The sequence below is a fragment of the Thalassophryne amazonica genome, chromosome 5 (assembly GCF_902500255.1).
Source record: "Thalassophryne amazonica chromosome 5, fThaAma1.1, whole genome shotgun sequence".
Classification (NCBI taxonomy): domain Eukaryota; kingdom Metazoa; phylum Chordata; class Actinopteri; order Batrachoidiformes; family Batrachoididae; genus Thalassophryne; species Thalassophryne amazonica.
The window spans coordinates 128,872,763-128,896,556 of NC_047107.1; the positions used below are offsets into that span (position 1 = coordinate 128,872,763).

Genomic DNA, 23,794 nt, shown 5'->3' on the forward strand with positions numbered 1-23,794 from the left:
TTCCAAACCTAAGAGATTCTTGAAAAGCCTAATGGCCTAGAGGCTGAGGCATGACCACTTAATGATTACTGGATGACCCTAATCAAAGTCCTGGACACCAAAATGGCACCCACTCCTACACCCAGAGGATATCTTTACAATCAATCAACCAATCAGTAGGTTATTCATTACAAGCCTTTTGGACAAAGGAAAGGATCGAGGAAAGATCTTCATATAAAAAAAACATCATCCAGAAACAAATTCTGGTGCTTTAGTTCCAATGTGAAAGGGTTAAACTGACTGAATTTGTTATCTGTGGCACACAAATCAATTTTTGCTTGCAAGGGACCCCTCTGCCTTCATATGATTATGGAATACCCTTTATTCATGCTAAATTAGGTCTCAAACTCCCCAAAATGAAGAAAAGGGGTTAAAATGTTATTTTGGGGGGCCTGAAGACCACCCCCTGAACCTTGGATACCCCTGAATGTGTCAAAATGATGTCTACAGACCCTTGCTGATGTGGGCATTTAACACATTTTTATATCAATAGGGCAAAATATTTTGTGGGCCTATGATGGTCTCAATTCTTTGCGTGATTCGGCAAAAAAGGGGTTAATTGACCCTGTTGTAATAAACTTTCTCAAAGTACAACCTCAGATCTGAAAAGTAGAGGTTCTACCGGAAATTTTGATACCAAATACATTTTGTTATAACTCCGGGAGGGGTATCTCGAAAAATAGAGCCCTTTTTGACTGTCTGCTACTGTGCTAGAATCTCAAAGCTGCAGCACTTCCAAGGTCCGATTCTGCACTTTAAAGGAAAGGAAAACCCACTGATAATTTACGATTGGATTGGTAGATTATGCTATTGAGAGCCCATATGAAAAGTTGTAGGCATGTGTGATCATTTATGTTAAAGTTAAGAGCATTTCTGTGTGGTTGGTCTAAAGCCACCAGCAGGCAGCCATGCCAGGTTGCTATAACACAGTGATGTGTGACATCACATGGGCACAGAGGTTAACAACTCTGCCAATGGCGCCCTTCAGTATGGAAGGGCCAAAGCATGTAAGCAGTAATCAATATCCTGGATCGCAGATTGGGTTCCAATACCAATGTAATTCGCGGATCGGAATTTCCCAATCCAACCTACGTGATTTTCCGATACTGGAGAGAAACCACGTCTGTGTGACCTCTCTCGTGCTGCCTGCTCGCTGCCATTTACTGCCAAGTGGCAGGAGAGGACGGGGAGCGGGAAGTTTCTGCGCTGAAGGCGAGCTGTTTCTTTTGTACACTACACCAGAAAAGAGTTTTAATCCACCAGTAACAGCAAATGTCCGCCCGGCTCTCTGGGTCAAATGGTCTGTGCCGCAGAGCATGGACTTTCCAAAAAATGAACTGAATTGTGAATAAAAATCAGCCGCTTCAATGTCCCGAGGCTGTGAAGCCGCAGCTCTGAGTGCAGCTGAGCAGGACAGCCGAACAGAGATACACTTTCTCTCCTCTGAACAGGAAAACCACCAAAATCCTTCAGTGTTTATCTAGAGTTACTCCCGTGAGTGCCGCTGATAATACAACCCCTGGCAAAAATTATGGAATCACTGGCCTCAGAGAATATTCATTCAGTTGTTTAATTTTATAGAAAAAAAAGCAGATCACAGACATGGCACAAAACTAAAGTCATTTCAAATGGCAACTTTCTGGCTTTAAGAAACACTATAAGAAATCAAGAAAAAAAGATTGTGGCAGTCAGTAACGGTTACTTTTTTAGACCAAGCAGAGGAAAAAATTATGGAATCACTCAATTCTGAGGAAAAAATTATGGAATCACCCTGTAAATTTTCATCCCCCAAATTAACACCTGCATCAAATCAGATCTACTCGTTGACATTGACCCTATGCCATGACATTGACCCTATGTGTCTTTTTGCAAGGAATGTTTGTGCTCTATGGTAAGATGCATTATCATCATGAAAAATGATTTCATCATCCCCAAACATCCTTTCAATTGTCCAAAATATCAACATAAACTTGTGCATTTATTGATGATGTAATGACAGCCATCTCCCCAGTGCCTTTACCTGACATGCAGCCCCATATCATCAATGACTCTGGAAATTTACATGTTCTCTTCAGGCAGTCATCTTTATAAATCTCATTGGAAAGGCACCAAACAAAAGTTCCAGCATCATCACCTTGCCCAATGCAGATTCGAGATTCATCACTGAATATGACTTTCATCCAGTCATCCACAGTCCACAATTGCTTTTCCTTTGTAACCTTGTAACCTTGTTTTTTTCTGTTTAGGTGTTAATGATGCCTTTCGTTTAGCTTTTCTGTATGTAAATCCCATTTCCTTTAGGCAGTTTCTTACAGTTCGGTCACAGACGTTGACTCCAGTTTCCTCCCATTCGTTCATTTGTTTTGTTGTACATTTTTGGATTTTTGAGACATATTGCTTTAAGTTTTCTGTCTTGACGCTTTGATGTCTTCCTTGGTCTACCAGTATGTTCGCCTTTAACAACCTTCCCATGTTGTTTGTATTTGGTCCAGAGTCTAGACACAGCTGACTGTGAACAACCAACATCTTCTGCAACATTGCGTGATGATTTACTCTCTTTTAAGAGTTTGATAATCCTCTCCTTTGTTTCAATTGACATCTCTCGTGTTGGAGCCATGATTCATGTCAGTCCACTTGGTGCAACAGCTTTCCAAGGTGTGTTCACTCCTTTTTAGATACAGACTAACGAGCAGATCTGATATGATGCAGGTGTTAGTTTTGGGGATGAAAATTTACAGGGTGATTCCATAATTTTTTCCTCAGAATTGAGTGATTCCATATTTTTTTCCTCTGCTTGGTCTAAAAAAGTAACCGTTACTGACTACCACAATCTTTTTTTTCTTGATTTCTTATAGTGTTTCTTAAAGCCAGAAAGTTGCCACTTGAAATGACTTTAGTTTTGTGTCATGTCTGTGATCTGCTTTTTTTCTATAAAATTAAACAACTGAATGAACATCCTCTGAGGCCGGTGATTCCATAATTTTTGCCAGGGGTTGTACATTTAGAAATTTAGTTTATTTTACAATTGAAGGGCTTCTTGTTTGCTCAGCAGGAAAATGGCGAGTGAGTGAAAGAGGGACAGAGAGGACTTGTACATCAGCGCGTGTTCACCATTTGTAGCTTTCTGTGCTCATGTTACGTCATAGCAGTGCCACAAGTGATCCGAGGGGTTTTTCTGATTGGTTAAAATTGCGTCAATGGCGGCATTTATGAAATCGTCGAATTCTGCTTAAATGCCAATTTTTGGAAGCGGACATTTCAGTTGTAAGAGTGAGTGTCTTCCCAGCTGTATTTTATCAGTGGGTTTTTTCCATTAACAGTCAAAACTCCCCTTCATGCAAATGCTCAGAGTTTGTGTGTGTGTGTGTGTGTTAGTTACCTGGTGCAGCCTGGTTCATGTTGAGTTCACTAGTTATCAGAACCTCCAGGACCTGAACCAGCGGATCCAGACTGGACTCAGAGCTGTGAACCCACATGGAGACACGTGATTAAAGTAAAAAATTTAAACCAGATTAAAGTACATCACAAACACACAAAGTCAGTTGTTTCTTCTGTGTCTGTGAGCATCTGCTGACCCGGTTACTGACCCCGCAGACTGCCTGAACAGCAGCGGACTGAAGGTTTCAGCCAGGGTTCGGGGGCTCAGCTGGTTTCGGGTTGCGTGAAGACAGACTCGGGCCAGGTGTCGCACCACGCTGAGCAGGGTGAGGCCGTACTGACCCGGGTAGGCAGGGGAGCTGGCCACACCACGCAGCACCTGGGCACAGTCCTCTGGGTCTCTGACCTCTACAAAGTGACACAGGACAAAACGTGACAGATTCAACATAGAGACATAATGAGATCAGGGTCTGCTGGGCATTCAAATATTAATCAAGTTACTGATTCAGTTCCTGCTGCTTGTCTGTCATCGCAGTGCACGTCGTGTGGTTAGCTTAACATTTCTTCATCACCTTCATACTAAACTGCATCTTTTGCCAAACTTCCTGCTGTTCTGAACGAGCTACTACATGAAGCAAATATGGAAAACCGCCAGCTACCAACTATCATTGATATTACGGGGCAACAAATTCTTATTGTTGGGAAAATTCATGTTGGTACGATATGACTTCTTGCTATTCTGTCACATATCCCAACCAGCAGGGCGGCGCTGAGGTTATCACATTTTTTACTTTCTTCACATTTAAAAAAAAAAAACAACTAAAGCACACACACCACAATCACTCATAGCTGAGATGGCGGACCAAAGAAAATTTCAACATCACCACCAGATTTTTTTCAAACATCTGGAATGTTCAGCAACAGTCGAATCACCTGACCCGAAGTCAAGAAATCATGCTGACAACAAAATGACCAGAGAAGAAAGAGGAACTGATGACTGTTTCAGCAGAAGCAGAAAAATCACGAGAGAGAGAAAACAAAGGTCTGCTGATGACTTCAGGTTCCAGATCAGGAGGACGTGGTGCGTATCCGAGCCCGTTCTCCCTCTCAGGGATACGCATCCTGAGAGGTCCCAGTGTAAAATGCTGTCCATGCTTTGGAAAATCACAGTAGGTTGGGGAGGGTGTCCCTGATGACCCTAGATAGCCCATCACTGTGCTGCTGAGTAAGATCCCGGTGTGTAGTATGTGTGTATTTGAAAACATGTCAAAGTGAGGTAACACTGAGTAAAGGGAACTTTATTATCAGTGTTCATTCACACAACACATACTGGTGGCGACATTACTGACAACATCCTGTCCAAGTAACCTGGTTTGATTCCTCTTACCTTGCACGGCATGAACCATGTCAGCTTGTAGTGAGGTGGGCAGAATAGGACCAGGAAGATCCTGAAGGAACCGAACAACTCCATCACAGAGGGACGACACCTCCAACTGGTCCAGGTCTGAAAAAAGAAATAAATATATAACCTCAATGACCTCAAAGTCTGTGAAATATCCAAACTCATCCCACGGGAGAGCAGATCGTCATGACAACACCACAAAGGAACCCCGTCAGTGCTGTTAAGCAGCACGTCCTGGACCACGTGACCGGTGCACGTTCTGATCTGAAACACGTCCTCAGGCTGACTCAGTCAGGGACTTCGCTGAGCCCTTCTGTAGGAGCGCTTCATGTTTTTAGGGAACAAGTATTTCAACAGTTTACAAGTGCAGAAGAAAAACCAGAACAACATCAGATCTGACAGAGCATGAAAACGGGGAGAAAAGGAGCACGAACGCCACGATGTCGTGACACGCAGGAGTTGCTGGTACTTTAGCTGCCAATTGTCCTACGGTTCCTCACCCGCGTCTGCTAACTGCCGAGTGTCCAGACCTCCTCCACCCAGACTGCGATAGACACCAGGACTGTCCAGACCTGCAGATTAAAAATGGAGCCACATTCACTGGAGGAAGACACATCAAAAATAAACAAGTAGCTCCTTTGTGACTGGTCATTAAGGACGGACCCATTTCAGTTGCTTACATGACGTGTGTTTGTGACAGGCTGAAAGGTTATACCCTTGTAATTTAGAATAAAATGGGGTTTATAATTCCCAATGCAGTCACTTAAAAATTAGTTCTATTTTAAAAGAGATGGTTAAATGTCTGAGTGTTAAAAATGCAGGATTTTATTTCATTCTCTATTGGGATCAAGACTTAGGGGGGTTTATCTGTGATTTACTGAGTATCCTGAGCTTGATGATCTGGGATTGACTGCTTTACTCTCTGCCCATGTACCAGGGAAAAAGACAGCGTTTGCCTCATTCCACTAAACACTGTTGATGAGGAAACATGGCCGAATCATTCTTGTGATTATTTCTCCCCTTTTTCAGGGGTGTAACGTTCACATTCATTAACAGAGCTTCTACCCAAAAAAAAAAAAAAAAAAAAAAAAAAAAAACTTTTTGCTTTGCCAGCACATGAAGTCACTCCCCTCGAAGCCTCAAGTCTAAAATGTACATCCTAGTCCAAACACACACACACACAAACACACACACACACACAATAGTCAGCTGGTGTGACCGACCTTTGGTCTCTATGGCCTCCATCATTCGGCTCAGGAGGGGCGGGGCCGTGTCCGGCGGTCCAAACTGCTCTGGAAGATCTGGCAACGTGAAGCCTGCAGACAAGCCAATTGAAATGACTAAAAACAGAAAGTCAGAAAGTCACAAACCATGGCATCAAAATAAAATCACACGTTTTTTTCCTGTGCCAATTTATTGTGGCCAGCCTAAGGCACACCTGTGCAATAATCATGCTGTCTAATCAGCACCTGTGAGGTGGGATGGATTATCTCGGCAAAGCAGAAGTGCTCACTAACACAGATTTAGATTTGTGAACAATATTTGAGAGAAATAGGTCTTTTGTGTATTTAGAAAATGTTTGAAAATGTTCAAATTTGTTTACCGTCTCATTGTCTTAAGTTATTCTCTGTGTTTTTATCTGACTGTGAAGCACTTCGGTCACCCTTTGGGCTGTGGAAAGGGCTATATAAATAAACTGATTGATTTTAGATCTCAACTCATAAAAAATGGACGCAAAAACAAAAGTGTGATTATATTGTTCAATATACAACCCTAATTCCAGTGAAGTTGGGATGTGTAAAATGTAAAAAACAGAATACAATGATTTGCAAATCCTCTTCAACCTATATTCAATTGAATACACCACAAAGACAAGATATTTAAAGTTCAAACTAATAAAGTTTATTGTTTTTGTGCAAATATTTGCTCATTTTGAAATGGATACCTGCAACACATTTCAAAAAAGTTGGACAGTGGTATGTTTCCCACTGTGTTACATCACCTTTCCTTCTAACAACACTCAATAAGCGTTTGGGAACTGAGGACACTAATTGTTGAAGCTTTGTAGGTGGAATTCTTTCCCATTCTTACTTGATGTACAATTTCAGTTGTTCAACAGTCCGGGGTCTCCGTTGTCGTATTTTGCGCTTCATAATGTGCAACACATTTTCAATGGGTGACAGGTCTGGACTGCAGGCAGGCCAGTCTAGTATTCGCACTCTTTTACTACGAAGCCACGGTGTTGTAACACGTGCAGAATGTGTCTTGGCATTGCCTTGCTGTAATAAACAGGGACGTCCCTGAAAAAGACGTTGCTTGGATGGCAGCATGTGTTGCTCCAAAACCTGGATGTACCTTTCAGCATTGATGGTGCCATCACAGATGTATAAGCTGCCTATGCCATGGGCACTAACACACCCCCATACTGGCTTTTGAACTTTGTGCTGGTAACAATCTGGATGTTCTTTTTCCTCTTTTGTCCAGAGGACACGACATCCATGATTTCTAGAAACAATTTGAAATGTGGACTCAGACCACAGCACACTTTTCCACTTTGCATCTGTCCATTTCAAATGAACTCGGGTCCAGAGAAGGTGGCGGTGTTTCTGGATGTTGTTAACTTGCACTTGTAGATGTAGTGACGAACTGTGTTAACTGACAATGGTTTTCTAAAGTGTTCTTGAGCCTACGCAGTAAGATCCTTTACACAATGATGTTGGTTTTTAATGCAGTTCCGCCTGAGGGATCGAAGGTCACAGGCATTCAGTGATGGTTTTCGGCCTTGCTGCTTACGTGTAGAAAGTTCCCCAGATTCTTTGAATTTTCTGATTATATTATGGACTGTAGATGATGGAATCCCTACATTGTTTTTAAACTGTTGGACTATTTTTTCATGCAGTTGTTCACAAAGTGGCGATCCTCGCCCCATCTTTGCTTGTGAACGGCTGAGACTTTTGGGGATGCTCCTTTTATATCCAATCATGACACTCACAATTAGTGTCCTCAGTTCCCAAACACAGTGTTGTTAGAAGGAAAGGTGATGTAACACAGTGGTAAACATACCACTGTCCCAGCTTTTTTGAAACGTGTTGCAGGCATCCATTTCAAAATGAGCAAATATTTGCACAAAAACAATAAAGTTCATCAGTTTGAACATTAAATATCTTGTCTCTGTGGTGTATTCAATTGAATATAGGTTGAAGAGGATTTGCAAATCATTGTATTCTGTTTTTATTTACATTTTACACAACGTCCCAACTTCATGGGAATTGTATAAGTTTCAGGGCTTCCCAAACTAAAAAAGACAGACATCAAATAAATCAATATGTTGTTTATCCCCTCAAGGAAATTCAGGTATCCAGAAGCTCAAACACAAATGAACAAATAAATAAACCATTAACTTGAATCAGCTACTAAAAAAGGAGCGACTTGTATATAGAATTTTCTGCTGCAACAGGCTTTTTTCAAATGACTTAGGCCGCGTTCACACCGGGCGCGAACAGACGTCACAAATTCCATCCAGCCACCATCGCCCGATGTGTCGCTCTGCTTTCACTGCGAAAATTCGCCCCAGTGCGTCATCAAATAGGAGGAGCTTCCATTCTGCTCGCCGGCTCCGGTTGTCAGTCAAGTTAACATGACGGACCTTGATCACACAGAGCGAGTCGTTGTGGAAAGCTGACAAACGTCATGAGACATTCCCAATTTGGGGAGTATCATTATTTGCTGCAAGAGCTGCATCTGGATGACGGCCACTTTCAGCGGTCCTTCCACCTCTGCAGGACCCAGTTTGAGGACCTCTTGTCCCGTTTACGTGCGCACATGTAAACAATAAAAAACACTCTGCTGCCCCTGCTGTGGGGCTGCTCCTCGCTCTTCCCCCCAAAAACTCTGTCATAATTGTGAAATAAAGGACAAAAAGGACAAGTCCTGCTCACAGGCTGGCTACCAGAGACAGGACATGTTCACATCCAACTCAGTCAAACTCCAGACATCTCCATGTCACTACATATCCAGTCCCTGATTGGTCATCGCGGTGCGACAAGACAAAAAAGTTCAGATTTTTCAACTTGGGGAGGAGGACAACGCGTCGTGACGCGATATCGCGCCACAAACATGCCAATCACTCAAAATCGCTTCACTCACGTCGTTTCATTTGCGTCGATCACATTGCACTGCGTGGATTGGCGCCACAATGTGTCCTTCCATAGGGATTACATGGCAACCTGTCGCTGCTGTTGCTCGCATCGCGCCCAGTGTGAACGTGGCATTATACTTCAGAAAACATGGTATTTGTATCAACTTCTATCTACTGAGATACATTACTAATAGTAGCGTAGGCTTTACTGTCATTGTACATATACACATACAATGAAATTTGTCCTCTGCATTTAACTATCCTAACTGCAGTCAGACACAGTCCAACCAATAGGAGCAGTGTGCAGCCACAATCCAGCACCCAGGGACCAACTCCAGATGGAGAGACGCTGCCTTGGTCAGGGGCAGAGAAAGGAGCAGACCCTAAATAAGCATGTTTTATGATTGTGGGAGGAAACACGCACAGATACGGGGAGAACATGCAAACTCCATACAGAAAGGACAGGAAGCAATCCCACAGCCTTCTTGCTGTGAGGCACCAGTGCTAACCACTAAGCCACTGTGCAGCCACCATTAAAAGTGCAAACTCTCTGCGCTTTCCTAAATGTGTGACTGTATGAGTTTAATTCCTTTGGAATGTCCCAAAGAAATCCAAACGAAAAGTTGCCTTGTCCAGGAGTCTTTATAATCAGGTTCAGTGTCAAAAGTGTGGAAAAAAAAAATTAAGAATCTGAGCACTGAGAAGAAAACTTTGCGCTTTTCTGTTTCACCAAGCATATCATCTTTTCTGGATTAGAAGTTGCACCTGTTTGAAAAAAGCCTCTTGTAGCAAAAATTCTATATACAAGTTGCACCTTTTTAGTAGGTGATTGAAGGTTCATTTATTTGTTCATTTTTACAGATGTGTTTGAGCTTCTGGATACCTGAACAACATTGACTTATTTGATGCCCATCACAACTCTAAATTACAAAAGTCTTCAAACTTTTGTTTTGAATGGGTTTTTTTTTTTGGTTTGTTTGTTTTTGTACCCAGCGCTGGAAATCAAGAGTGGCACATGGGAGGTTTTGGAGAACCTTGTAAGAAGCCTCGCAGCCACATGTTGGACAATTTGATTAAAAAAGTGATTTTGAAGGCAGAACAACAGCAAAATGCAATCATCTAATGATTGTTTCTGTTTGTACCTGTGATACGAGGTCTGTTAGAAAAGTATCCGACCTTACTATTTTTTTCAAAAATCATATGGATTTGAATCACGTGTGATTATATCAGACATGCTTGAACCCTCGTGGGCATGCGAGAGTTTTTTCACGCCTGTCGGTTACGTCATTCGCCTGTGGGCAGTCTTTGAGTGAGGAGTGGCCCACCCTCTCGTCGTTTTTTCATTGTTTAGGAATGGCTCAGAGACTGCTGCTTTGTTTGATAAAAATTTTTTCAAAAACTGTAAGGCACAACTGAGTGGACACCATTCGATAAATTCAGCTGGTTTTCGGTAAAAATTTTAACGGCTGATGAGAGATTTTGGTCTGGTAGTGTCGCCGTAAGGACGGCCCACGGTGCCTGACAAAGATCTGCGCTTCGAGGCGGCAGCGTCTCGCCGTTTCAAATTGAAAACTTCCACATTTCAGGCTCTGTTGACCCAGTAAGTCATCAGAGAACAGAGAACTTTCAGAAGTCGGCATGAGGAGTTTATTCGGACATTCCATTGTTAACGGACATTTTGTAATGAAAGAACGTGCGGGCAGAGTCGCATGTCGGGCCGGACCCGACCGCGGGGGGTCGCGACAGGAAAAACATCTCCGTTGGAAACCTTAACGGGAAAGTTGGAACATGCCCAAGCTGTTAAACAATTTCTCAGTTACTCACTTGTTGAAAGCCATCAAAAGCAGCCTGAATTTTACAAATGGTTTTCAACATGGAGGTGTTTTTCTTGTCGCGGCGCACACAGATTCGCAGAGTCGTCACTGAAACGACTCGACGAATTTGCGCACGTCTTTCATTACAAAATGTCCTTAAACAGTGGAATGTCCGCGTAAAGTCCTCATGCCGGCCTGTTCTGAATGTTCTCTGTTCTCTCACGACGTCCTGGGTGAATTAAGCCTTAAATTAGGATGTTTTCAGGTCGAAACAGGCCGATGACAGCGCCTGGAAGCGTTGCGTGACGTCCCGCTCCATGGGAAGTCCTTACAGCGACAGAAACACCCCATAATCTCTCATCAGCCGTTAAACTTTTCACAGAAAACCAGCTTAATTTCTCGAATAGTGTCCACTTGGATATCCCTCACAGGTCCAGAAAAAATGTTGATAAAGCAACGCGCGCCGTCCGCAGCGGCTATTCAGACAAAGATTCCGACGGGCGGGGTGGAGCACTCCTCACTCAAGGCCTGCCCACAGGCGAATGACGTCACCGACACGCGTGAAAAAACTTACGCATGCGCATGAGGGTTCAAGCTTGTCTGATGTAAAAACATATGAATCAAATCCATTTTTTTTTTTTTCTGTGAATTTTCAGACCTTTTGCCTGACTTAGCTCAGATAACATAATTATAGTGGGCGATTTTAACATCCACACAGATGCTGAGAATGACAGCCTCAACACTGCATTTAATCTATTATTAGACTCTATTGGCTTTGCTCAAAAAGTAAATGAGTCCACCCACCACTTTAATCATATCTTAGATCTTGTTCTGACTTATGGTATGGAAATAGAAGACTTAACAGTATTCCCTGAAAACTCCCTTCTGTCTGATCATTTCTTAATAACATTTACATTTACTCTGATGGACTACCCAGCAGTGGGGAATAAGTTTCATTACACTAGAAGTCTTTCAGAAAGCGCTGTAACTAGGTTTAAGGATATGATTCCTTCTTTATGTTCTCTAATGCCATATACCAACACAGTGCAGAGTAGCTACCTAAACTCTGTAAGTGAGACAGAGTATCTCGTCAATAGTTTTACATCCTCATTGAAGACAACTTTGGATGCTGTAGCTCCTCTAAAAAAGAGAGCTTTAAATCAGAAGTGCCTGACTCCGTGGTATAACTCACAAACTCGTAGCTTAAAGCAGATAACCCGTAAGTTGGAGAGGAAATGGTGTCTCACTAATTTAGAAGATCTTCACTTAGCCTGGAAAAAGAGTCTGTTGCTCTATAAAAAAGCCCTCCGTAAAGCTAGGACATCTTACTACTCATCACTAATTGAAGAAAATAAGAACAACCCCAGGTTTCTTTTCAGCACTGTAGCCAGGCTGACAAAGAGTCAGAGCTCTATTGAGCTGAGTATTCCATTAACTTTAACTAGTAATGACTTCATGACTTTCTTTGCCAACAAAATTTTAACTATTAGAGAAAAAATTACTCAACCATCCCAAAGACGTATCGTTATCTTTGGCTGCTTTCAGTGATGCCTGTATTTGGTTAGACTCTTTCTCTCCGATTGTTCTGTCTGAGTTATTTTCATTAGTTACTTCATCCAAACCATCAACATGTTTATTAGACCCCATTCCTACCAGGCTGCTCAAGGAAGCCCTGCCATTATTTAATGCTTCGATCTTAAATATGATCAATGTATCTTTGTTAGTTGGCTATGTACCACAGGCTTTTAAGGTGGCAGTAATTAAACCATTACTTAAAAAGCCATCACTTGACCCAGCTATCTTAGCTAATTATAGGCCAATCTCCAACCTTCCTTTTCTCTCAAAAATTCTTGAAAGGGTAGTTGTAAAACAGCTAACTGATCATCTGCAGAGGAATGGTCTATTTGAAGAGTTTCAGTCAGGTTTTAGAATTCATCATAGTACAGAAACAGCATTAGTGAAGGTTACAAATGATCTTCTTATGGCCTCGGACAGTGGACTCATCTCTGTGCTTGTTCTGTTAGACCTCAGTGCTGCTTTTGATACTGTTGACCATAAAATTTTATTACAGAGATTAGAGCATGCCATAGGTATTAAAGGCACTGCGCTGCAGTGGTTTGAATCATATTTGTCTAATAGATTACAATTTGTTCACGGATGGCTGTCTGGATCCGTGACCATCGTGTGCCATTTCTCTGGTTATCACAAGAGCTGGACATCAACCATTTTCCGTCAGATTTCACTTTTAACAAGAGATTTTGTCATGGAAAGCCGAGCGGAGGCTTCGCGCGTCACGATGGATTCGCTACTGGAGCGAGACAAAACCACCTCCGTTTTGGTCTCACAGGACGGCTTTGAGATGGCGTTCAGACAGCTGTCGGTGGTTTTTCCATCGAGTGATTATCCGAGAAATTGTGGATGTGCCTGGACATGCCAGAACATGTCCCATGAGGCTTCATCACGGCGTTGCTGTGCGCCATGCGGCACCGCCGCGACGCTCGGAATTCCTCCGCAAGTCTGTCTCAATATGCCGAAAAAGTGCTGATGTCCACATCTTTTCACAATTCCTGTGCTAGTCAGACGACGTCCTGGATAAAACACAGCGTCCAGTTTGGAAATAAACGGCACATTCCACTGTTACAGGAGTTTTTGTCATGGAAAGAGGAGCGGAGGCTTCGCACGTCGCGGCGGTGCCACATGGCGCACAGCAACGCCGTGATGAAGCCTCACATCCGTTTAGAAATGAAATGGTCGTTCATCCTGTCGCTGGAGGCTTTGGAGCGCGGTGCGCCCCACAGCCGCTGGGGACCGTCCTTAAAGTGACGGTAACACTCCTTATTCTCTACCAAGCCCGTAACATTTTCACTGAAAGCCAGATAAATCTTTCTAATGGTTTCCAGCTGCCTGTCTCTAACAGTTTCTGAAAAAATTCTGATGGAAAAAAAGCCCAAATCATTCCACCATTTCCTGACAATGAAAATCCGCCGAAGGGGTGGACCACTCCTCACTCAAAGCCTGCTCACAGGCGAATGACACAACCGACAGGCGTGGAAAAACTGCAGAAAACTGCAAAAAGCAGTAGAGTCAGCCATTAAACATAACAGTTTGTCAGAGTCAGAAGCTGGGGACCTCCGACTAAGAGTCACAGCAGTGCTTAACAGTGCTAAGCCTCCTCCGTCCAACATCACAGGAGAAGAACAGAAAGCTTTGGCAGCACTGCAGAAGGACCAAAGCATCCTTATCCTGCCAGCAGATAAAGGCAGATGCACGGTGGTCCTGAACACATCGGACTACAAGGCCAAGATCAACAACTTGCTCAATGACTCCAGTACATACGAACGTCTGAAGAGAGACCCCACGAGTGGCTATAACAAGGCCACTGGCCCAGATGGCCTGAAAGCCCGTCTACTCAAAGACTGTGCTCCTCAATTAAAAGGAGTCTTTTCCAGATTGTTTAATTCCCTTCTTGTCACAGGAGTGCCCAGATCTTGGAAATTCTCCATAATAAGGCCTATACCAAAAAAGCCAGGGGCAAGCAAACTTGAAGATTTTCGGCCCATTGCCATAACCTCCATATTATGTAAAACTATGGAGAGAGTTTTAGTTGACATCCTGACCACCACAGTGGTCAGTGAACTAGACCCTCTGCAGTTTGCCTATAAGAGGGACAGAGGTACTGATGATGCCGGATTGATCTTGCTGGACATGATCTCAAAGCAGCTTTCACTTGCTAAAGCATATGCTCGGGTTTTGTTTGTAGACTTCAGTGCAGCTTTTAATTCTATGAAATTACATATTCTTCTAAAAAGGCTGGCTGATTTAAATGTTGAAAAGGGCCTGATGCTCTGGATCAGAGACTTTCTGTCTTGTCGCCCTCAAAGAGTTTGTGCTAACAACATTCTGTCAGGAGAGCTCATCATAAGCACTGGCTGCCCACAGGGTAGCGTTCTTTCACCTCTGCTCTTCTCTCTTTTTACAAACGAATTTGCAGTTAATGACACAAACTTTAAACTGATTAAATATGCGGATGACATGGCCCTAGTCGGCCTGCTACAGAAGTGTGACTCCTCTGGTGAAGCCTCCTATCTCGCTCACATTAAGGCTCTTGAAGCTTGGTGTCTCAACAGCCAGCTGGAAATCAATGTGTCTAAGACAAAGGAGCTTGTTTTTTCACACAAAGCAAGAACTGACCGTGCAGCCAGTTTCACTCAATGGCCAGCTTGTTGAAACGGTTGAAACTTTTAAATATCTTGGTACAGTTCTTGATAGTCACTTGAGCTTCTTTGAAAACACTGATTTTATCTTTAAGAAATGTTCACAGCGACTCAGTCTTCTCAGAAGATTGAGTTGTCTTGGTGTCAATCCGCAGATTTTAGAGCTTGTGTATTCTGCACATATTGAGAGTATTTTAACATTTCATCTTTGTGTTTGGTTTGGTCACTTGAGTTGTAAATGTAAGGACAAATTAAAGAGAATTGTAAAAATGGCGGGGAAAATTGTGGGAAAACCCCAAAAGACTCTGAACCACATTTACACTGACAGGATGAGGAGGAAAGCTGAGAGAGTCCTGGCAGACAGCTCTCATCCTCTGTCCTGTCAGTTTGAGCTCTTGAAGTCTGGGAGGCGCTACAGAGCTCCTCTGGCCAAAGGTTCTTTCAAAAAATCTTTTATACCAAATGCCGTCACCATAATGAACTCAAAAAAGTGACCACTCCACAAATTAAACCTGAACTGCTTTACTTCTGTTTTATTTGATTTTATTAGATCTTACTGTATGTTTTATTTATCTTACTAGGTCTTATTCTATTTCTTCTTTTACTTCCATGTATTTTATGTATCTTATTTTTGTTTTATTCGTGTGTTTGTATGAATGTTTTATGACTGGTTTTTTGTCTTTTTTGTGCTGGTGAGCCAAAGACAATTTTCCACATCGGTGGACAATAAAGAATTATTCTATTCTATACGAAGAAAATCATTAGCTGCCTCCAAAACCTGGAGAAAGAGGGACTCATCGACAGGTAGACATACTACAGACTGTACCCGGGGGACGCCACTCCATGCATCTATGGACTGCCCAAAATCCACAAACAGGACGTGCCACTTAGGCCTATTGTATGTAGCACAGATTCCATCACATACAATTTGGCCAAGCACCTCAAGTGGATTTTGGCTCCTCTAGTGGGTAACTCAGACCACCATGTGGAGAACACAAGATTTTGTGAACAAAATCAAGGACCTGCAGCTGGAGGCAGATGAAACTATGGTGTCATTTGATGTGACTTCGTTGTTCACCTGCATCCCCACCGCTGAGGCCGTCTCAGCTGTGAGGCAGAGACTGCTGGAAGATGTGTCTCTACCTGAAAGGACCAAACTCACACCAGACCACATCTGCCAACTCTTGGAGATCTGTCTTAACACCACATATTTCCTGTTTAGGGGGAATTACTACAGGCAGATCCATGGTTGTGCGATGGGGTCTCCGGTATCCCCCATTGTGGCCAATCTGTACATGGAGCGAGTGGAGAAGACAGCCTTGACGTCGTTCACGGGCATCTCTCCCAGTCACTGGTTCAGATATGTCGATGACACATGGGTTAAAATCAAGCAACAGGAGGTCGAGGACTTTACAGAACACATCAATTCGGTGGACTCCAATATCAAGTTCACATGTGAGGATGCCAGAAACAACCATTTAGCCTTCTTGGACTGTGATGTTACGATTGGAGAGAACAGGCAGCTCCAGAGAGGGGTTTACAGAAAACCCACTCACACTGACCAATATCTCCTCTTTGGCTCAAACCACCCCCTTGAACACAAGCTCGGGGTGATCAGGAGTCAACACAGAGCCCTACAGGTGCCCACAACTGCAGAGGGAAGGCCTAAAGAACAACAACTTGTACGGAAAGCCCTCACAGTATGTGGGTACCCACGATGGTCCCTGGACAAAGTGCAGAAGTCCCAGAAAACAAAGAGACCAGATAGACAGGAAACGGAGACAAGAAGAAGAGGAGTGTCTCTCCCTTATTTAGCAGGAGTAGGGGAAAAACTACAGAGGATCTTCAGACAGCACAAAATCCCAGTTTACTTTAAACCAGTCAACACCTTGAGACAGAAATTAGTTCACCCTAAGGACAGGATCTCTAGTTACAAACAGAGCAATGTAGTGTATCATATCAGATGTCAGGAAAACTGTAATGAACACTACATAGGTGAGATGAAGCAACCTTTAAACAAGAGGCTACACCAGCACCGCAGAGAGGTCGCCAGTGGACCTCAGTCTGCAGTTCGTCTCCACCTGAAAGACACTAACCACACGTTTGAGGACAAGGAAGTTAAAATCTTAGCCAGAGAGAAGAAATGGTTTGAGAGAGGTGTCAAGGAAGCATTCTTTGTAAAATAGTTGAAACCCAGCCTTAACCGCGGAGCGGGTCTCAGACACGCTTTGTCCCCTGTTTACAATGTGGTACTCAAAGCAGTTTCAGTTTTTTGTTCATGGTATTGAGTCAGTCACGTCATCAGGAGAGAGTCTTCAAGGGAGCCATCAGGGGAGGCTTCTGTCCTGTCATTAGGAGAGTGCTAACTAGAGCACAATAGGTGCTAATTAGAGCTATTGTTTAGTCACTAGCCTATAGCAGTCAGCCTCTCGGTAGGTGGGGTCTGGTTAGGTTAAAAAACTCCAGCTTTTGTTGGCTTCTGGTTTATTCTTCTCTACAAGAGTCAAGACAGAAGTCAGACTACCAGAGCAAGAATTTTAGCTGAGGAAGCTTCTGTGATTTGAAGCGAAACGTCCTCACGTCAAGCAACCCAGTCCGGTCGAAGATTCAAGCTTCTCTACTATGAGTAGTTAGACTGTTAGTCCATTAATCTCGGTAAGTTGCAGACTCTCCTGGGAGACCAGTTCAAATGAACTGAAGCAGAAGTCCTAGGTAAACATGCTACAATGTGAAATAGGTTTTATTCTGTTGGTTTTGATGAAATTCAAATTATATGCAGCTGTATTTTGGTGGCGTGGAATATTATTGAGTCATTTACAGGTAAATCTGGCAGATATTTTACACTTAAGACTGGCCGACATACCTTAACCTGTCATTTTTTATCAATTTTCAGGTGGCTGTTCCTATGTGAAAGGCCAGTTAAAGAGTCTATTTCAGGTTGTTGATAATACAACAATATTTGTGAAGACAATAGAAGCTTTGGATAACAACAGGCCTGAAACTTATCATTTCAACAATTTCTTAACTTATGTTCTTTTTTTCCCCAGGACTTGTGGTAATGGTATCTAGTGGAGGGTGAAATATAGAGTAGAATTAAATTAACTGCTTTATGCATTAAGAACTAATGTTTAGTAATTAGACATTAATAATTGTATTATTAATTCAGCATATCAAAATACCCTTGTGTACCAAAATTCAATAACCTGTGTCCAAAGATGGTGACTATCAATGTTTTAACATAGCAGCCATATTGGAAGTTAAGATGACAGCCAACCCAGTGGTTAAACCTCTTGAATCTGGCAATTTTTGAATTCAGAATTTGAAAATACACCTGTATGCAAAATTTCACACTTTCTGCCAGAAGAGAACATTTTTTTCACACATCTACACTATCTTAGTTTTCAGTATATCAAAAATATACTGCAAAATCTTCTACAGCCACAAAGTGGCAGTAGCTACAAGTGTGACAACTGAATGAGGAGGAGGAGGGCCGTGGTCTAAAGCCGCGTACACACCGCACACGAAGAGAGCGACGGCGGCGACAGGTTGCCATGTAATCCCTATGGAAGGACGCGTTGTGGCGCCACAAAAGTTCAAGCCACGTAATGCGACGGACGCGAGTGAAGTGATTTTGAGCGATTGGCGCATTTGTGGCGCGATATCGCGTCGCGTTGCCCTCCTCAAGTAGAAAAATCTGAACTTTTTCTTCATGTTGCGTTGCGATGACCAATCAGGGACTGGATATGTAGTGACGTGGAGATGTCTGGAGTTTATACTTGATGTGGACATGTCCTGTCTCTGGCAGCCAGCCTGTGAGCAGGACTTATGTTCCTTTTGTCCTTTATTTCACAATTATGACAGAGTTTGAGGAGAGAGCGAGCAGCAGCACCGCAGCAGCAGCACCGCAGCAGCAGCACCGCAGCAGCAGCACCGCAGCAGCAGCACCGCAGCAGCAGCCAGGTTTTTTTTTCCCCCACATGCAAACGAATCGTCCGTGAAGATAATTATTAACTACACAGATGTATAATAAAACAAATGGCAACTAGTTTATAACACAATTATGACAGATTTGGAAAGGAGAGCGAGGAACTGCAGTGGCAGCCTTTTTTTTTTTATTGTTCACGTGCGCGCGTGAACGGGACAGGAGGTCCTCAAACTGGGTCCTACAGAGGCGGAAGGACCGCTGAAAGTGGCCGTCATCCAGACGCAGCTCCTGCAGCAAATAATGATACTCCCCGAATTGGGAACGTCTCATGATGTTTGTCAGCTTTCCACAACAATTCGCTCCGTGTGATCAAGGTCCATCATGTTAACTTGACGGACAACCGGAGCCGGCGAGCAGAATGGAAGCTCCTCCTATTTGATGACGCACTGGGGCGAATTTTCGCAGTGGAAGCAGAGCGACACATCGGGCGATGGTGGCTGGATGGAATTTGTGGTGTCTGTTCGCGCCCGGTGTGAACGTGGCATAAGTCATTTGAAAAAAGCCTGTTGTAGCAGAAAATTCTATATACAAGTAGCACTTTTTTAGTAGCTGATTCAAGTTAATGGTTTATTTATTTGTTCATTTTTACAGATGTGTTTGAGCTTCTGGATACCTGAATTTCCTTGAGGGGATAAACAACATATTGATTTATTTGATGTCTATCCTGTTTAGTTTGGGAAGCCCTGAAACTTATACAACCCCAATTCCAGTGAAGTTGGGACGTTGTGTAAAATGTAAATAAAAACAGAATACAATGATCTGCATGATTAATTGTTCACATGTGCGCACGCAAACAGGACAGGAGGCCCTCAAACTGGGTCCTGGAGAGGTGGAAGTACCGCTGAAAGCGGCCGTCATCCAGACGCAGCTCCTGCAGCAAATAATGAAACTCCCCGAACTGGGAACGTCTCATGAAGACGTTGTGAACCCAGGGACGGCGCCGCTGCCGATGTTTGTCAGTTTTCCACAACATAGAGCACAGCAACTCGCTCCGTTTGATCAAGGTCCACCATGTTGACTTGACTGACAACAGGAGCCGGAGAGCAGAATGGAAGCTCCTCCTATTTGATGACGCACTGGGGCGAATTTTTGCAGCGAAAGCAGAGCGACACATGGTGGCGCGTCCATCGCCAGGCGAGGGAAGCGAATTTGTGGCATCGCATGGTGTCCGGTGTGAACGCGGCGTAAATGAATCTCTGTTCAGTGTGCTGACTTCAGTCTCAAACAAACGCTTTGTGAGTTTCACAAAAACACGCATTTGTCTTCAGGAAAACATGGCCGCACTTTGTGCAGAGATTACCCTGAGTGATGGTTGAAATACGGACAGATTCTACTGGCTGGTGTGACTTTTACTTAAACTTGACAAATTTCAGGCACCAAAGGTTTTAAACAAGAACTCTTTGGAAATATAACACATGACTAGGGTTAGGTATCGAGAACCGGTTCTTTTCGGGTATCGTTAAGAAAGGATTTGATCCACCAACATCAGCAGCCTTTTTGCGTAACGGTTCCCTTATCAGTCCTTCAGAGTGGCCGTTGTTTTTGGGGGTGTTTGTCGGGAAAATGATCATTTCTCTACATTGATTAAAGAACCCCTGCAGGGTCTGTAATCAACCTTTTCTGCAGCGTGGCTCTTCTTTGAAGCTTGAAGCAATGAAGCACTGATCCGACTCACTGCTTCCTGGTTCTTTGTTATATTTCGCTTTATCTTAACAGGACCGATGCTAACGCGTTAGCATGTCTGGCATTTTCAATGTTATAGTTAGCATTAAGCTGTTCGCATCTCAGCAAGTTTGTGTGCATTTGTTTTCTGTATAATAATTAATGGCTCAGCATTTGTTGTTGTAAAAGAGTCAAATGTATTACAGATTGTAATTTTGTTATTTATTTTTGTTTATATATTAATAATAATAATAGCAACAACAATAGTAATAATAACTAATAATGCTACAATACAATTTATAGAAAGAGACAAAAAGAGCCTGTTTAAAAACACAGAAAATATAAAGCCAACTAACAATGAACATAAATAAATGAATATAGAAATAAATAAGTGTTTCCTGTGAACACCTAGTGACTCTTACACCTCCACTTCATCCCTGTTTTATTTAAGTTTAATGACAATTTGTTTTGGTTAAACTATATTTTCAATGTGTTAATTTTTTCAGCGATTTCCTCCAGAACTATCTGCCAAGCTAGAAAACTGCTGCATCCTCGTAAGAGTAGAATACTACTGGAATGAATCTGAATAAGGAAAGTTGGGTTTTTTCATCACCTAAATGGATGCTGCACTCACTGCAGTTTATTGTCTGGAATAGTCCCAGATTGCATTTCAGAGCTTCTAGAATTCAAACATTTTCGTGTGGGTGGTGTTGGGGGGTAATTTTGGGTTACAGCTTTTTTTTGTTTTTCACCGCTTTCATCCCTGAATATGTCAATCGTGAGTCACTTTTGTGCGGATTAAAGTCACTAACTGGGACTCCTGTCTTGTTGCAAGAAAGAAATGAGAACAGTCCTCCATTCCATTCACACAGCTCCAAACGTTATGTGGCTCTCTGCCGAGTTAAGTTGTAATGATAGAGTCCAGTTGGAATTAATAAATTCAAAGCAAAATGCTGTTTAAATCAATTGACACCTCTTTCCAAATGTAATACAAATAAACTGCAATTGATCAAAATGTTTTTTACTCCTCCCAAAACGAGACATCCTGCGCTGACGTGCAGCAGCCGGCTGAGCTCAGCTCAGAAGTAATTCCTGCCAAAATGTCTGAAAGGAAATACTTTTGACAAAAACTACAGATTTTGTTTATTTTTATTTATGTCCGGAGTTTAAGGATCCAGTGATCAATTTCATATTTATTTACTTTAAGACTCAATAAAATGTTAACATAGAAAACCTCTAAAACCTACTTTTAGTACACAGAAAATTCACAAGAGGTATCGATAAGGGAATCGATAAGGAATAGGATCAATAAGCAGAATCAATAATGGCATCGATATTGATAAAATCTTATCAATACCCATCCCTACACATGACTTCCTGGTGTGGACAGGTCTAATATTCTGTCACATTTGCGTTTTGTCTTTTCTGACTCACCTTCTGATTCAGAGTCAGCCCTTGTCGAAGCAGCAGAAGGCGGTCTGGGTGGGCGGGGCTTTGGTGTTGGTGGGGACATCCTCTTCCTGCCAACAAACTCCACATAGGTTCCCGGGAAATCACCTTTTTCCTGTCAGAGTTGGAGGATTGAGAGGACTCGAGGTGCATAAATTGGACTACAAGGGTTATAGTTTGCCCAATTTGAAAATTGTGAGTGAACAGCCAAAATAGAGTTACAATCCGACCACATCCAGATCTCAAAACTCAAAAAAGGGTTTGACTCTCAGAGACGTAAAAAAAAGAGCCCAAAAGTCAAAAGAGGGTTTGATTCACAGAAACATAAAAAAAGAGCCCAAAACGCAAAAAAGGGTTTGACTCCGAGATGTAAACAAAAGAGCCCAAAAGTAAAAAAAGAGTTTGACTCAGAGACGTAAAAAAAAAGAGCCCAAAAGTCAAAAAAGGGTTTGACTCAGAGACGTAAAAAAAAAAGAGCCCAAAAGTCAAAAAAGGGTTAGATTCACAGAAACATAAAAAAGAGCCCAAAACGCAAAAAAAGGGTTTGACTCCGAGATGTAAACAAAAGAGCCCAAAAGTCAAAAAAGAGTTTGACTCAGAGACGTAAAAAAAAAGAGCCCAAAAGTCAAAAAAGGGTTAGATTCACAGAAACATAAAAAAGAGCCCAAAACGCAAAAAAAGGGTTTGACTCAGAGACGTAAAAAAAAGAGCCCAAAAGTCAAAAAAGGGTTTGACTCACAGACGTTAAAAAAAAAAAGAGCCCAAAAGTTAAAAAAGGGTTTGACTCACAGATGTAAAAAAAAAAAAAAAAAGAGCCCAACAGTAAAAAAAAAAGGGTTTGATTCACAGAAACATAAAAAAAAGAAGAGCCCAAAACAGGATTAGAGTCACTGAGACTAGGGCTGTCACAATTATTACAATTATTACAATATATAAAACTCAAAAAAGGGTTAGACTCACGGGGACCTAAAAAAAAGAACCCAAAATTCAAAAAAGGGTTAGAGTCATGGAGACGTTAGCGGCGCAGTGTCCTACCTGCGTGGTCTCGTTGAAGCCTGGCAGCCAGCCGATCTCAGATGGCCGTTCTTCGGCACCGCCGCTGCAGCCGAGCGCCAGCAGCGCTCCCTTAGTGACAAGCAGCATATCACCTACGTGCAGGTCGATGTCCTCCTCCCGCTCCTTCTTGTAGTCGTAGAGCGCGCGATACTGAAAGCCCTCAGAGCTCATCCTGACACCGAGTATGGCTTTACGTTCAACACAGTTCAGAAATAGAAAAATAAGATTTTGTCTTTGCCTGAGACTCTGATGTGGTGAATCTACTCTAATGCGTTGTTCTCCACTGCCTTTCCATCTCCCCCATCTCCATATCTGCTAATGTCCTGTCATCCCTTCTGGCCAAGCCACAGCCTGTCAATCAAAGCATCTTCGCCATTCATGAACAGGAGTCTCAGCAGAGGAAACGGCCACATCTGGGGAGGCGGCGAATCAACCTGAAGGGCGACAGGAAGGGAAGACCTAATGACCAAACAGGGAACACAGGCAGGGTTCAGTCATCTTTTTCCACAGCATTTTCCAGGAGTTGTTCCAGACATTTCAGGACAGCAGTAGTTCACCAACAGTCATATAATTAATTGGCAATGTTGACATATCACACCCTGTTTTTATTCCTCCTTTTTCAATTTTTTTTCAGGTTAACTGTAGGCAAAAGTCTTA

The 23,794-nt window shown here is 42.7% G+C and overlaps 1 protein-coding gene across 1 annotated transcript in view; it reads right to left on the reverse strand.

Moving 5' to 3' along the window:
* Positions 1-23,794, reverse strand: part of LOC117511322 (phosphatidylinositol 3-kinase regulatory subunit alpha-like) — a 63,979-nt gene that overhangs the window by 28,553 nt on the left and 11,632 nt on the right. Inside the window, exons 2-8 of the mRNA XM_034171351.1 lie at positions 23,117-23,571; positions 22,067-22,196; positions 6,043-6,135; positions 5,320-5,391; positions 4,805-4,921; positions 3,627-3,825; positions 3,419-3,501 (exon numbers count right to left, since the gene is read on the reverse strand). Coding sequence (XP_034027242.1) covers positions 3,419-3,501; positions 3,627-3,825; positions 4,805-4,921; positions 5,320-5,391; positions 6,043-6,135; positions 22,067-22,196; positions 23,117-23,308 — 886 coding nt within the window. The 5' untranslated portion in view covers positions 23,309-23,571. The remainder of the gene's footprint in view (positions 1-3,418; positions 3,502-3,626; positions 3,826-4,804; positions 4,922-5,319; positions 5,392-6,042; positions 6,136-22,066; positions 22,197-23,116; positions 23,572-23,794) is intronic.